The 17,500-nt window shown below is 17.2% G+C and overlaps 2 protein-coding genes across 2 annotated transcripts in view; one reads left to right on the plus strand and one right to left on the minus strand.

Moving 5' to 3' along the window:
* The window catches only part of LOC128955437 (uncharacterized), a 1,130-nt gene extending 498 nt beyond the window's left edge, over positions 1 to 632 (plus strand). Inside the window, exons 3-4 of the mRNA XM_054301111.1 lie at positions 125 to 241; positions 325 to 632. Coding sequence (XP_054157086.1) covers positions 125 to 241; positions 325 to 479 — 272 coding nt within the window. The 3' untranslated portion in view covers positions 480 to 632. The remainder of the gene's footprint in view (positions 1 to 124; positions 242 to 324) is intronic.
* Positions 633 to 1,526: 894 nt separating this feature from the next.
* LOC128956254 (RYamide receptor-like) overlaps positions 1,527 to 17,500 on the minus strand; it is a 21,197-nt gene continuing 5,223 nt past the window's right edge. Inside the window, exons 2-4 of the mRNA XM_054301951.1 lie at positions 13,523 to 13,877; positions 4,401 to 4,622; positions 1,527 to 1,682 (exon numbers count right to left, since the gene is read on the minus strand). Of these exons, the coding sequence (XP_054157926.1) occupies positions 1,527 to 1,682; positions 4,401 to 4,622; positions 13,523 to 13,877 (733 nt within the window). The remainder of the gene's footprint in view (positions 1,683 to 4,400; positions 4,623 to 13,522; positions 13,878 to 17,500) is intronic.

Consider the following 17,500-nt stretch of genomic DNA (forward strand, 5'->3'; position numbering starts at 1 on the left):
ATATTGTATATTAATAATAATTATTACCTTTTTTTTTTTGTTGTTTGGTGTCCCACCCCATCATCATCATCATCCTATCTACCGTCAAATTATTACCTGGGGTGGGGGTGGTTGGGGTTATTAGTTATGGTAAATACAACCTATTGTCTGAGCAGCCAAAGTGCCAAACCTACCGATAAGTGCGACGGCGGCACCGGTAGTAGTTGGATACGTGCGGAAAAAAGTCACGGCAAATATACATGTATTATATGATAGTATAGTATATCGCAATTTATTTAACTCTATGTTAACGTAATTAATAAAAATTATTGTTTGTTTTTGAAGGTCCCACCAATTCAACCGACAGTTCCCCAGATAGACTGAATGCCGGATCGATAGTCGGTATTGTTGTGGCTTCGGTAGCCTCGCTATCGGTAGTAGTGTTTGTCATCTACAAGAGGTTACGCAAGACTCGCAACAATTATCAACCATTGGATTAGTAGTAGTAGTAGTATTAGTAGTGATAGGAGTAGTAGTAGTAGTGATAGGAGTAGTAGTAGTGATAGGAGTAGTAGTGGTAGGAGTAGTAGTGATAGTAGTAGTAGTGATAGGAGTAGTAGTAGTGATAGGAGTGGTAGTAGTAAACTAATGATAAGGATTGTTATGATTATCGTCTCTATAATTAAATCTCATTAAATAAAAATCTCTTAATTTTTTTCATTGAATTTATTATATATTAATTGAAAAAAAAAATTTTGTCTTTTGTTTACACAATTATTGTATAAATTTACAATTTATTAAACATTAATATCATTACATTAATTTTATATTAATATATCATATATATATATATATATAACTTATAAATTTAATTATATTTGTGGTAATACAACAATTTTAAAAGTACCGTTAATATTAATATACAACATAAATATATAAATATTTTTTTTTGATGAATGATTAGCAATTAAAATTTATATATCAAATATATAYATATATATTTGAAAATTACAATAAATAATTATAATATATTGATAAAAAATATCTATATAAATATTTTTTGAAAACATTTAACATAACAGATCAATAAATAACCTTATATTTGATAATAATTTTTTTAAAGGTATATATATATTAATAGACAAAAAATTTTATTATTACAAATACATATATAACAATACACAATAGATTTTGTTTGTTTATAAATTATTAATAATATTATTATTGTTTGTTAAAAATATTGTAAAATTGTATTTATTTTAAAAATAGATATTATCTATTAATTAATAGATTATACATTATATATAGATAAATGATTATATCTTAAAATTATTATTATTATTATATTATGTTAATAAATATATATATATATATATAAGTATATATAAGTCGTGTAAGTATATATATATATAAGTATATATATGCAAATAAAAATTTGTGATAAATTATTATTATTGAAGATTATTGAAGAAATACATATTAAATAATAATAATAATAATAATAATAATAATAATAATAATAATCATAAAAAACAGGAAAAATGAATTCACATTAGGGTTTGACAGTTGAGTTGTTGTGACGGCAGGTCGTTATGGGACTTACGGTTGACCATCGATATGGTTGTCTGAGACATGAGATCATTAGATCCGGAGCTAACACGTCGGCATCGACCGCAACAAATCACTTTCTTGATGTCCTCCAACTATATACATAAATATATATATATATATGCCAAACATATAGATATCATTTAAACATTAATAATAAATAAAAACTAACGATAGTTTATACTGTAATGTTATAATTTATATATATATTTAATAAGTGATTTTCGCAACTTATATGTATTGTAAAGTTATATAATTTTATATATATATATACATATATATATATGTATATATATGCCAAACATAGATATCATTTAAACATTAATAATAAATAAATAAATAAATAAAACTAACGATAGTTTATATTGTAATGTAATAATTTATTTATATATATATTTAATAAGTGATTTTCGCAACTTATGTATTGTAAAGTTATATAATTTATATACGGTATATATATTTATTTAGCGGTAAAATACTAATGTTATTATTATTAGGTCCAATCGATAAATGGCGATTAACAATATATATATATATATATATATATATATATATAATGTTATCCAAATAAAAAAATTTTTTTTGTTGAGGACAGGGATATATATACAGTATATATATATATATATATATATATATATATATATATTATATGCTGTATCTCATGTGACATACAATTTGTCTTAACTATAGCCGAAAAAAACAAATTGATAGCATTTAAGCGCTTTTACGATTTGAAAATGATTTATATATATATATATATATATATTCACTGTTAATCTAAAAACAGTTTTAACTTTATTCAATACTATCATGTAATGGACACTCATATTTAATAGTCTCTCTCTCTCTCTCTCTCTCTCTCTCTCTCTCTTCTCTCTCTCTCTCTCTCACTCACTCACTCACTCACTCACTCACTATATATATATATATATATATATATATATATATATATATATATATATATATATATATATATATATATATATATATATATATATATATATTATAATGTAATCAACTAAAACATTAGACTCACTCAATATATATATATATATATATAATTACTGGCAGTTGAATATGCCTTTTGATATTTATTTTGGACAGCATATCGATGTCCATATAAATATACAGTACATATACAGTACATATACAGTATATCTCCAAACAGCACTTAATCATTACATAAATATATACTACGAGATATAACAAGAATATTCTGCATCAATAATAATAATAATAATCTATACATATAAAAAATTGCAATTAACTTAAACCTAACCCACTAAAACTTGTAGCACTTATGTATAGAGAAGCTAAATAAGATACATTTAGCACATAATAAATTTATTATATATATATATATATATTAATATATAATATTTATATTTATATAAGATATATTTCAATAAAAAGTATATATATATATATAAAGTTTATCGGTGTAATATAAAAAACAAACAACAAATAAATTATAAATAATGTATAAAAAATAATATCATAGTATAGTATATAACATAGATTTAAGTTTTTTAAGTGCTATTAACCAATTTTATTTAATATATCAAATAAAAAAAATAAAAAGTCAATAATTTAATAACAAATTATAAATAAAATATTTTACTGATAATTATAGTTTACAATTATAGTACTAACTTATATAATACTATAATAATAATAATAATAATTTTTTTTAATTGAAATAATTATTAATGTCAATAATAATAAAAAATATTGTATAAATAAATATATGATAATTTTTTATTTTACTGATTAAACATAATAATTTATTTATTTATTAATTAAAAAACGATTATATTATGTTTATATAAAAAAAAATCAAAAACAATTTATAAACAATTGTTTTCTACTGTACTATTGTTTTTTGATAAATATCTAACCAATAATAATAAAAACAAAAATAAAATAAAATTTATCTCTAAAAATAAAATTACTTATAAATTTACTTTCTATCACTTATTAATAATACATAGAAAAAAAATAATTTTTAAAGTATAAATCTACAAAATTATTGCACCAGTGTATTGTCACTTAAAAAAACTTTTTTCAAATTAAATAAAMTAATTAKTAATATAAATGATAAGTATATTTTAAGATTTAATATATATATATATATAATTATTAGCATATATATATATAGACTGTAACTTATATACAGTAAAATATAGTATTTAGTTATATATTGATCCTTGTTTCCTATTATTTAATTAAATTTACCCTGTATATTAGTAAAATTAGTAGTAGTAAATAGCTATAATATTGTGTTACTTTACATTATACCCTATATATATATATAAATTTTTATATAATATCTAATAATTTTGTTATGTATTTGGAATATACTTAAAAAGTTATTTTGGTTCATAGAAAATATGCTAATATTTTAATTTTAAAATTTTTAGCAAATTTTTGTTTTGTTTTGTAAAATTTTGGTAATATATATATATAAATAAATTTTTATATAATATCTCATAATTTTTTTGMTATGTATTTTTTTGATTATACTTTTATTGAAGTAGAAATAATACAATAGATTAATGTATCGATTATATATAGATATATTATAAATTAAATCATTATTAAAAAAATAAAATAAAATAATTATTAATATAAATGATAAGTATATTTTAAGATTTAATATATATATATAATTATTAGCATATAATAGATTATACAATAGATTAGTGGATCGATTATATACAGTATATATATTTATATATTATAAATTAAATCATTATTTAAAAAAAATTAAACAACAAATAAAATAATTATTAAAATTTAAGGGAAAACATTACCTTAAAATTTTTGCTCATAAAACAATAGATTAGTGGATCGATTAAGGAGTGTATTATCGATAGAAAGTGGCATAAAAAGTATGAATAGACAAAAAAGTAGTATTGCTGTGATGTCAGTCCCAATCGTAAGTCATCAAACAGCCATAGGACCAGATTGAAGATCTGCAATGGCATCCAACAAATGGCAAACGATGAGACCAGTGTGCACAACATTTTCACTACCTGTCCATATATATACATCAATGGTTTTAGATTGGGGGGGAGGACGGGAGGAACGGGATATGTGGAAGTTGAATGGATTGGTATGATGTGGTAGTGGTTTTTTTATGGATAAATAAAAAAAATTATTATTATAAGCAATATATACTATATTTGTTGGTATTATTTGTTTTTATTTAGGCACAGAATATTCTGTAAAATGCATATTATTTGGATTCAATCAACAATTTTAATATATATATACATACATTGATGGTTATTATGGGGGAGGGAACGGTGGGGAACGGGATATGTGGGGTTGGAGGGGTTAGTATGATGTGGTGGTTTGTTTTGGATAAATTATAAGTTATATACACAAAAAATTATAAGTATTATAATATACATATATATATAATGCAAATTGATAATAATAATATAAATATAATGCTATTGAATACAAATAATTTACAGAATATTCTGTGCCAAAATAAAAAATACCCATAAATATAGTATATATAAATGTATTATATATAATATATGTAATTAATATCTTAAATATATATAATTTATGTATTATATATAATATATATACTATATTTATGGGTATTTTTTTAAATATTTTGTATTATTTAGATTTAATCAAYAATTTTTTATTTAAATAATAAAATAAATACTATTTTAAAATTAACATTTAAATAATGATTACAATTAGTTGTTTTATTTAATTATTATTATTATTATTACTTATWAAAAATTGCAATAAATAAATAAAAMTWAATATTTAAGTTAGTTAGCGAATTAAATTTCCAGTTTAAAAATAATTTATTAAATTATATTATWTTTATTTTAWTATTCAAATRTAACATATGATATGCAATGTAAAACACTATATAATATACTATATAATATATACAGTATATTAATATAAAGTGATTWTMACTATAAGTTTTTTTAAATCTTATTTTTGTGTTTTAGTTTTAGAYGCACTTTGAATAATTATATACCATTAACCTACTATTTAACAAATAATATAATAATAACATTTACATTACTACTAGTWATACTACTATKACWAGTATATACAATATCATAGACCATAGCATATATATATATATATATATATATATACAGTAAACTATAGTATTTAATTATATAGATCCATGTTTCCTATTATTTAATTAAATTTTCTACTGTATATTATTAAAACAGCTATAATATTGTATTACTTTACTTTTGATATATATATAAATAAATTTTTATATAATATCTCAAAATTTTGTTATGTATTTGGAAAATATATATTCAAAAAGTTATTTTTGTTTCATAGAAAAATATGCTAATATTTTAATTGTAAAATTTTTAGYAAATTTTTTGTTTTRTATAAATTTTTGGTAAAATATCATATTATTATATACAGTATATATATACTGTATATATACTTTAATCTGATTCAAACACTATGTATAAAAATTKKTTTTTTWWATTTTCATAATATTATATATTRTATTATAGTGTTGTTGTACTTATTATACTTTACTGTAAGTGTGATATACAGTATAATAATAATAATAATAATAATAAAACAATAATACWGTGTTAACATTTWACGATAATGTTTTTAAATGTCTAAATCTWAACAAAAAATTGATAGTTGAYGTTAAATAGTAAWACAAATTTTAATGKTAATGACATAAAAATCTAAAAATATATTATCCTATTATTTACATAACATGTAATATGACGTACAGTACATTTAACATACATGTATAATATATATGTATATAAATTTATATATATATATATATACTGTATATAAAAATACTATACACTTGTTTTATCATTCAAACAAACAAAAGGGGTATTTATTATATTTAGTTTAAAAGCTTTAATTACATTATTAATGTTTAGACTTGTGACGGGCATATATGAGTGTTTACCCGTCAAATGCCCGTAAAGTAAGACTTTACGAAGCAATAAGCAATGCGGGGTATGATTGATAGGGAACTGTGACGTTATTTATTACTGGCTTGCTATATGAAGACTATTTAAGCGTTACGGTATATTTGTATGGGTTATCTGTTACGTCACAGTATATTTGAATAGCCCATTCGGGGCTCTGGTAACTGCGCTATATATCGGTATTTAGTATCGGAAGCCTATTATCGGATCGACAAATAGATACATCCGAGTTATCAGAATTTATGAATCAATTGTCAATACTCTTAAGCTTAATAAATGGTACAACTATTATGAGAGCCTGGAAGCCCCTCCTAGACTAGCTATTGCTAGCCTGAGCTTCTCCTTGAGCTTGAGCTTCGATTTTATTGATAAATATAATGAGATAGTTAATGATTTACATGTATTGCTTATTACAGCTATTAAACATAATAATAATTAAATTAAACTTATTTACAATATTAATAATAAATTATAATGCATTTTAAATAACAAAACATAATATTAATAAACAAATAATTAATACGAAATTAGAAAATAATATCAAATATAGTTAATTTAAAATATAATTAATAAATTTAAATGTGGTTTTATATCGCACATTATAAAATCGACTTTGTAATGTGCGATTGGTATCGGTAGGAGCGCTGATGATATTTGTCCCGTTATAGACTAAACATTAATATATTTATAAAAAAAAATTGTATTTTTATATTTATTGTTTTTTTAAAAAATATATGTAATAAATAATACAATTTCAATACAAACATTTTTTAATTGTTAAAATTTTTTTTAAACATGTTAAAATAAATTAATTAGGAATTAAATTAAATTATATAATTTTTTTTATCAAAAAAAACTTATATTAATTAATTTGTAAAKTATTTAAACCTATACTTGAATACTAAATAACTAATACACATAGATATATATAAATAATATTAATAATTATATTGTTGTTTTAGAAACTATATAATAATATAAAATGCAATTTATTTACTGTACTATATATACTAATTGTACATAAGTTTGATATTATATATTTTTTTTGATATAACAAAAATAAAACATATGTCACTAAATAATCACTAATACAAGTGAATATGTGTTTGAAATTTTAATCAAAGTTTTGATAACCAATTGTAAAAAAAAATCAATAAAATTTGAAAAAAATTATGGATATTATTCTTTAATTTTTTTTATTATTTTGTTGACCTCTAGTTTATATATATAGTATATATTATATATATAATAGTATAATAGTATATATTATATACTGTTTATATTTGTAATATATTTTATATTATGTACACACAATTGTTATATAATAATTTATATCAATTAAATAAATGCTACTTTATTTTTCCCAAGTTAATTAAATGTATATATATATATATATTTGTTTTATAAATATAAATAGTAAAACATTATAATACATACGATAAACAAACATAATAACAAATTATATATATAAAATATTTATGTTATTATATGTTATAATAATAATAGTAATAATAATAAAAATTATTTACAGTTTATTACAAAATTGTTTTTAAATATTAAACATAGCAAACACTTACTAATAAATAAATCTAATATTTTATTTAAGATAATAATAATAAAAATATATTGTATATTATATGTTATTATTTTGTTAGCTATAAGAAAAACTACATAATATATATATATATATAAATCTTATATAAAGTTTATTACTTAAAATTAACTTAACTTATAAACTACTTGTTTAGAAATTGATCCAAAAATATATTAGTTTATTATATAAATATAAATAATGTAAATTTATATAAAGTTTTATATACTATAGAAAATTTGTTGAAACTTTATAATCCTATTTTTGTTGTTGTTGTTGGTTATATTATTTGTATGAATGTTTTCAAATTTAAATTAAAATAATATTTATATAAAATATAAATAATATAAAATAATATATAATTTTAAATTTATTAGAAAAAAGCAAATAAAATTGCTTCAAACTTTTTTTTTATTTAAGTAATATATATATATATATATATATAGTAATATATATGCATAATTTTAGCAAATTGCATTTGCATTTAAATTTGTTGCTTGATAAATATGCTAAATTGGGCTAAAATTTATATGCAAAATTAGATTTATATGAAAATGATATTTTTTTGAAGATAAATAGATTTTATCTTTTTTCATATTTAATAATAATAAAAAAATTGATATAATAAATTTTATATACATATTGTGTAAAAAATACTAAATATTTAATACACACGAATACTAATTATATTTAGTATTATTATTATTATTATTATTATTATGATATTATTGAAAAATATTATTTTCATAATAGGGATAAATACAGTACAGTATTATACTGTTTAAGCAAATAATATTAACATAATATTATTTTATGCCAAATTTTTTTTTGTGACTATTTATTATATCCAAAAAAATTGATATATAAAATATTAGAGTAATATATTCATATAAAACTATATTATATCTATATATATATATATATACTATAAATTTATTATATATATATATATATGTGTGTGTGTGTATTATACCGGTATTTTACATTAAGGTTTTAGTTTATATAATCTAAATAAAACCCATTTTATTCAATTAGATATAATCAACTTTTTTTTGCTTAACAAAATACAATATATAAACCAATGGGATTATAGTTGGGATATAATGCTATAGGATTTAGGCTATATATTATATATATATATATATAGTATACATATATATATATATAAAAAATAATACTAATTCATATATATATATATTAATTATTTTTTTTGAAATAATATAACATCTATAATGCACAATACAATATACTGTATTATATTTTTTTTTGCTAATATAACTATAATAATAAACTAAATTATGCTAAACTGTTGAGTGAAAATAGTTTAATTAAAATATTTTATATATATATATAAATACATAATAATTGTTTGATAAAATATTTGATTAAACTTTTTTCCAGCACTTATGTTTCCGGACAACTGTCCGATTATTTTTTTTGCCGGACTGTCCAATGTTTAATAAATAAGTATTTAATAGCATTTATTTTTTAATTAAAAATGTGTTATTAAACTATTAAAATTATTATCTAATATATATATATATATATTGTTATTTATAAATGATTATATAGTTATACTATTAGAGATGGATAAATAGATATTTATAATAAATTTTATTGAGAAAATTTCTAGTAAATTACTTTGGGAATAAATTTCTATAAAAATTTTACATTACTATTAAACTATAGGATTCCCATATCTATTATAATACTATATTGTATATAATGTATAAAATATTTTTTTTGTTGATAAAATATATTGGAAATAAAAATAAAATATAATTTAAATATAAACACTAATTAATTTTTAATAAAAAGTTAACTAATTTAATATATAAATATATTAGTTTTTTTTTAAAAAAAAATGTTAAAAATATTTATAGAAAAATTATAATAATTTCCAAATTGTTCACCAAAAACAACAACAACAACAACAACAACAAATAGTTGGCAATCCTATTAGTACTACAATTTAATGTGTTTTTTGTTGTTGTTGTTGTTGTTGATATTGTTGACCAAAATACCCTAAATAGATATTATATTACTTGAAACTACCAGTGCATCCGGGAAGTCATCACTTAAAATGTTTGTTGACGTCAATTGTTTTTTTTCCTCTAATTTTTTTTTTTATTATTATTTGCGATATCATATATATATAAATACAAAGAAAAAATAATAAATTAATCAAATTATATATATCTATAGTATATATATATATAAATCAAAATATATATATATATAAATACAGTATATATATATATATATATTGTTGATTATAAATTGATTTTTCCCAAAAAGTAGTAAATAATAATAATAATAATAATAATGTAATCATAATATAATATATTTATTGTACTATTATTAATGATCAATAGGTTTATATAGTGTAACACATAAAAGCATCAATTATTTAATGATTTTTATGTACATTAATAATATTGATATTAATTAATTATTTAACAATATATATATATATAAATTTTATATATATATATATATATATATATATATATATATATATATATATATATATATATTTGTATTACATATAGATATTTTATAACATGTATTTTAAAAGAGAAACTTTTTATTTTGGAAATTAGTTTTCAAAGTTTATAAAAATTTTTATAGTATTCAAAAATTTTGAAAGTTTTGTTATTAAAGATATAAATTTTTTAAAAAAAATAATACAATTTATACAATTTTAATATTTGTAATAAAATTCAAAACAAAACTAATAATGCAATTCAAGTTATTTTTAATTTATGTTTATATGTTTATATTAATCTTAAAAAAAAAATAATTTCTAAATAAAATGTTTTGTAAAAATATGATATTTTCATTTTTAAATTTATAGCTTTGGATATATATATATATATATATATACTGTATATAAAATATATTTTTATATTGTTTACTACATTGTGTACACCAAAAAAATTTGAAAAATAAATAATCTATATTGATTTTATATAAAAATTTTTAATATGATGTACTTTATTTTATTTTAATGTTTATATATATATATATACATTCATATCTTCAATAAAAAATATCTAAAAATAATATATTTAGTTACAAACTTTTTGTTTAAAAAAAATATATCATATATTAAATATATAGAGTATATATATATATATATTTGCAAAAAAATAATAATGATATTTATATTCAAAAATATTATTATTATATTTAAATCTCTTTTTTATAGTCATTATTATTATTATTATTATTAAGCAATAGTTATGGCAATCATTGTTAGTAAATAAAATCTTAAGCATATATAGTCTATTAATAATAATAATATTTACTATTGTTTTGATTATTATTTATTATAATATATACTATATATAGAAGTAATGCATCGTTTATTTTCTCAATTTTTTTCTGTATAAAAACATCAATCATTTAATAAGATTTTTTTTATATATAATTTAGTTAATGTAAATTATTTTATCTTTTATTTATTTTTGGAAAAAAATAAAAAAATAAGTAACCAAATAAAAACTTGTTTAAGATAATCAATCAAATTGATAATACTATTGGGAAATTACTTGGAAATATTATAAAAGAGAGGGTATATATCGCTTAATTGTTTTAACTTAATTAAGTTAATTAAATAAATATTTAAATTTTCATATTAGTTAACTAAATAAATATTATATATATAATATATATATATATGAATAATATTTATTTAGTTACTAATATATATATATATATATATATATATAGATATAATTGACTGAAACTGATGTTTATTTAGTGTAAATCAAATGAACTTTTAAAAAATAAATATTGATTTTATTTAAATGTATTGACTGTTTAAATGTTATTAAATTTGTTTTATATATTAAATATTTAGTAAATATATAATAATTTTTGTAGTGATTCTCAATAATAATATTAATAATAAAGTGCATTAAAATGTTATAAAGGATGTAAAAAAATATAGTCTAAATAAAATATATATTCAATTCATATTTGCAAATACATTGACAAACAATTTAGCGTATATTAAGTATAATAAAAATAATTTAATCAATAGATATCAATCAAACATTTGTGTGATGTGTTTGTGTCATACATAACAACTTAATAATAAAAATAAAAAAATATATTTACGAATAACAGTATACAGAATATTCTGACAATAAATACAAACAATTTTTTTCTCTCTCTCTCTCTCTCTCTCTCTCTCTCTCTCTCTTTCATTATCTATCTATCTATTCATCAAACATTATATAACATATTTTCAAAATCAAAATGYYTTTTAAAAAATAAATAAAATCATCTCAAATATGACATATATTTATAAAGTAAATAACTTGTATAAAAAAAATTTCAATGATTAAATCACTCACTCACTCACTCACTAAACAAAATAAAATTTATTATTATTATTATTATGATTACTTATTTATGATAATCATATTTACATATACAGCAAATATGATTTTACTTAAATATTKTAAATGTAAAATACATGTCAAAACATAATAAATATATTATGAAATAAAAAGTTATTAAATAATATCTATTTAAAAAAATTCAATCAATAAAAAAATATTGTTTAATATTTAATTTTCTAACATTTCATGAATCATATATTATATATTTGTTTTTTTTTTTGTTTATTATTATTATTATTATTAATAGTAATTCAAAATTCAAATATTATTCAAAATAATAATAATATAATTGGTAAAACTAATTTTCCGCAAATTAATTATTTTTATTTTCTTAAAATTTTTCAATTATAATTAACTCATTAATATTATTATAGCATATTATATTAAACATAAAAAAATAATTTTATGTTTATGATTAACATACCAATATTGAATACATATTAATATTTATTATAATTATTATTAATAAAAAAAATAACTATTAATATATCTATAAATACTATAGAATTTATAGTATAGATAATTATTGTTTAAAATTTAATTATWATTTTTWTTAATCATTATAACAGTATGTTATTAWTTRACATATTATTAATTATTTTTTAGTTATAGATTTATGATTTATATATAMAATTTATATATAAATATACAACAACAACAACAACAAAAATTATTATTATTATTATTATTATTCATAGTAATTCAAAATTAAAATATTATTCAAAATTGGTAAAAATAACTATTAATATATCTATAAATATTATTATTATTATTATTATTATTTAATTATAATTATATAACAGTATGTTATTATAATATATTATAATTATTATTATTATTATTATTATTATATTTATTAATTAATTATTAGTATTATAATTATTTATTTTTACTATTAAATTATATTATTATTAGTTAAAAAAACATTAGTTCAAAAAAAAMMAAAAMMAAACAAATCATACCTTAATTTTAGTCCTAAGCTGTGCCTCATCTCTGGCCATATTTGCATTACCGGGTATTATATGTTTGAATGTTTTCACRCCAATCGACGTATAGAGAAAGCTCAGGGCGAGGAACGGTACCAGAAATGTCGACACAAATATAAYMSCGGTATATATTTTGCCGGTTGTTTCGCCCTCCCAGCTCTCCCGACAGTCATGATATTCCTGTCCATTGTAGCGAAAGTGTACGGCACGGCATACCAGCAGTAGGGGTGAGCCGATGGCCAGGCTTACCATCCAAATGATTGCAATCATGAAATTGGTTTGCGATTCAAACCAATAGCGAGATCTCAATGGGAAWACAATAGCAAAATATCTGGTAATTTAAATACAAAAAAAAATATATTTATATAATTAGAAAAAAAATAATTAATTTTTTAWATATATAAGTATATACTCAWTAAATTAACGATAATTAATAATATATTTATTATAACTATATATATTAAATAAAATTAAAAATAAAATRCATATAATAWTATTATTAWTATTATTAAAAAATAATATAATTAATTGCATTGGATATAGTTATGGAAAGAAAAAATTAATTATAAATATATTAAAATAATTTTTGTGTGTTGTGTGTGTCTAGCATTTTAATTATATATTAATATATTGATATATATAACTAAAAAATAATAATATATATTATATTAATTAATAGTAATACTATTTTATATATATTATAATATCCACACAAAAATTAATCATAAAGTTTTTAYAATTAAAGTCTATATATTTATAWTTTTGGATAAAATAATATATAATTGGRAAAAATAATTTTCCGMAAATTAATAATTTTTTGATTACTTTTTCAATTATAATTAACTYTAATTAATATTATTATTGCATATTATATAAAACTAAAAAATAATTTTATGTTTATAATTAACATATCAATATTGAATACATACTTTYTTTWAATTAGATTAWTTTTTTWAATCTAAAAATAAATAAATTTACAATTATAGTATGTATGATAACTATAATATCAATATAATAATATTTTTGTAATTTTAATAATTTATAAAATTTAYTATAACTTATTTATTTTTAATTATATTACTCGATTAAAATCTCATAAAATAAAAATATGTTTATAAGCGATATATATATATATATGTTAACTAAGTGTTAATAGTTGTAAAAAATTATWTATTTATACATAACATCTAAAATTAATTATATTTTTGTTAATAGTTGGCTATTCATTGCTATTAATATGTTTTAATTTTCAAATTATATTACTTAAACATTGTATAAAATTGTATAAAACATTTTTTTATTAATATTTTTTCTTTGAGTACTATTACTATATATAATAAAATCTAAAATAATTAAATTTAGATAATTATGTAATTATAGAAAATTATAAATTCTATATAAATATATATATATATATATATTTACTGTACTATAAATTAGTAAAAATTTATTTTAAATTATACAATATTATAATAATATTTAATAATWTTAWCTTGAAATTAGCAAATATGATATTATGATTTTAAAAATACATTAAAGTAATTATTATATACTKTTTATRCAGTAATGTCTATATATATAATATTTATATATTATWTATAATTCAAACAACACTTACACATTAAAAATATCATAAAATGTTAATTAGGATAATATATCTATAAATTTATAATTAATATATATATATATTTAATTWRATTTATATTAATATATATATTACATAAYTTTAGAAAATATTTAATCATATATAGATTATTTTATAAATAAATTATTATAAATGAAAATAAAAAATTTAGACCCCTATTGATTCAMTATAGAGTTTATACACTAGAGAGTCAAATCATCAAATTATATATATATATATATATATATATATATATATATATATATATATATATASAGTAAATATAATGAATTATATTAATGGTTTATAATTTATAATAAAGATTTTATATATATATATATATATATAATGTATACTGTAATTGCTAATGATCATAATATTAGTTACAATATATATATATATATATATATATATATATATATATATTAATAAATATATAACAATATATGTAAATTATTCATTAAATAGCACCAAATATTTAAATAAATAATTCAAGTATTATTAAATTGTCTATTGCTATTACATACCATGTTTAAAAGTATGATAAATTATGAAAAATTTTTAAATAACAAATTAAATTTTATATATTTTTTGAAATTAATAATTTAAATATATACAGATATATATATATATACATATAATTAGCATTTATTTATATATAAAGGTATTTATTAACAGTATATGCTAATTAATTTTAAAAGTCACTTAATTTTATAAATTATTTTCTATTGAATATATTATAATTTTATATTAAATGTCAACTTATTTTCCCAAATTGTAATCATATTTGTGTAAACAGTAAACATCTATATATATATATATATATATATATTATGAAAATAAAATAAACAATTATTGTCTACTAAATTTATTTTATATATATATATATATATATATATATATATATATATATGTTATATTTAAATATTTAATTATATAAAATTACTATTTATGAGTACATATATCACATAACTTTTAATATATTAGAAAAAGTATTATTTTTTTGTCATAAAAATAATAATAATAATAATTATTATTATTATAACAAATCACGTAAATATTGCTAGATTTTTAAAAAAAAATTAAACATTTTTTTTGTGAAAAATCAATTTACTGTAAACAACTGTAAAAAACTAAAAGTTTTTTAATCTATAGAAATACTGTCTATAAATTTATAATTTTAAATTTCTAAAAATAATTTTTTTTTTAAAAATAAATTGTCTCCTATACTGAATATGTATTGTATTTATTATATATTTATGTCTATATTTGTGATGATTTAGTTTTTTTTTCAAAAAAAATTCAATTATTTTGTTGTTAACATTATATATATATATATATATATATATTTGAAAAAAAATAAATAATTCAACAAAAAATTATCTCAAATTACAAAATATTTTTACCTTAATATTAATAMTAATATTATTATTACTTATTTGTAATTTTCACGAAAAAAAATATTTTTATATATATATAAACACTTTTATCTAAATCTTGAAATTTTATTTTCAAACAAAATAAATTTTATAAATATAACAATAGATTATCTTTACAGACATACTGTATAATTAAAAAAAACACATCAAATAATTTGAAACAATAAAATTTCAATTGTTTTTAGTTGTTTGTTTAAATATTTTATTTTTTTGGTGGAAAATTTCAATGGAAAATGAAAGAAAAAAAACTATTTTTTTAAAACAAAAAAAAAACATTTCTATTGATATTAATATTATTTTGCAATAAACAGAATATTCTGTGAAATACCACGAATTTACTGTAATATTCCGTATTATTATTATTATTATTATTAATAGTGGTCTTCAATAATAGACAGTAAATRTAKAGTTCATAAACCAGTTAATGTTTTCTGGACTTTAYTATTATTTCAATGATWTSTTATTCAATTACTCTCTCTCTCTCTCTCTCTCTCTCTCTCTCTCTCTCTCTCTCTCTCTCTCTCTCTCTCTCTCTCTCTCTCTATATATCTCTCTCTCTCTCTCTCTCTCTCTCTCTCTCTCTCTCTCTCTCAGTCTCTCTCAGTCTCTATATAAGATTATATATATCTCTCTCTTTCTATATATATATATATACTGTATATATATATCTTTATCATCTATTTCTTTATATTTTCTCTCATCAATAAAAATTTATTCAATGAATAGGTCTGTTATGTGTGTGTGTGATATACGCCTAAATTATAAGAAAACTTATCGTTTTTTTTGTATGTGTGGTCACTCACTCACTCACTCACTCACTCACTCACTCACTCATTCATTCAGACTAATAGATTTTTATTATTATTATTGAATAATGAAGACATAAAAGAT

The sequence above is a fragment of the Oppia nitens genome, unplaced genomic scaffold (assembly GCF_028296485.1).
Source record: "Oppia nitens isolate AA-2021 unplaced genomic scaffold, nextdenovo-longstitch-racon4-pilon3 scaffold12_pilon_pilon_pilon, whole genome shotgun sequence".
Classification (NCBI taxonomy): Eukaryota; Metazoa; Arthropoda; class Arachnida; order Sarcoptiformes; family Oppiidae; genus Oppia; species Oppia nitens.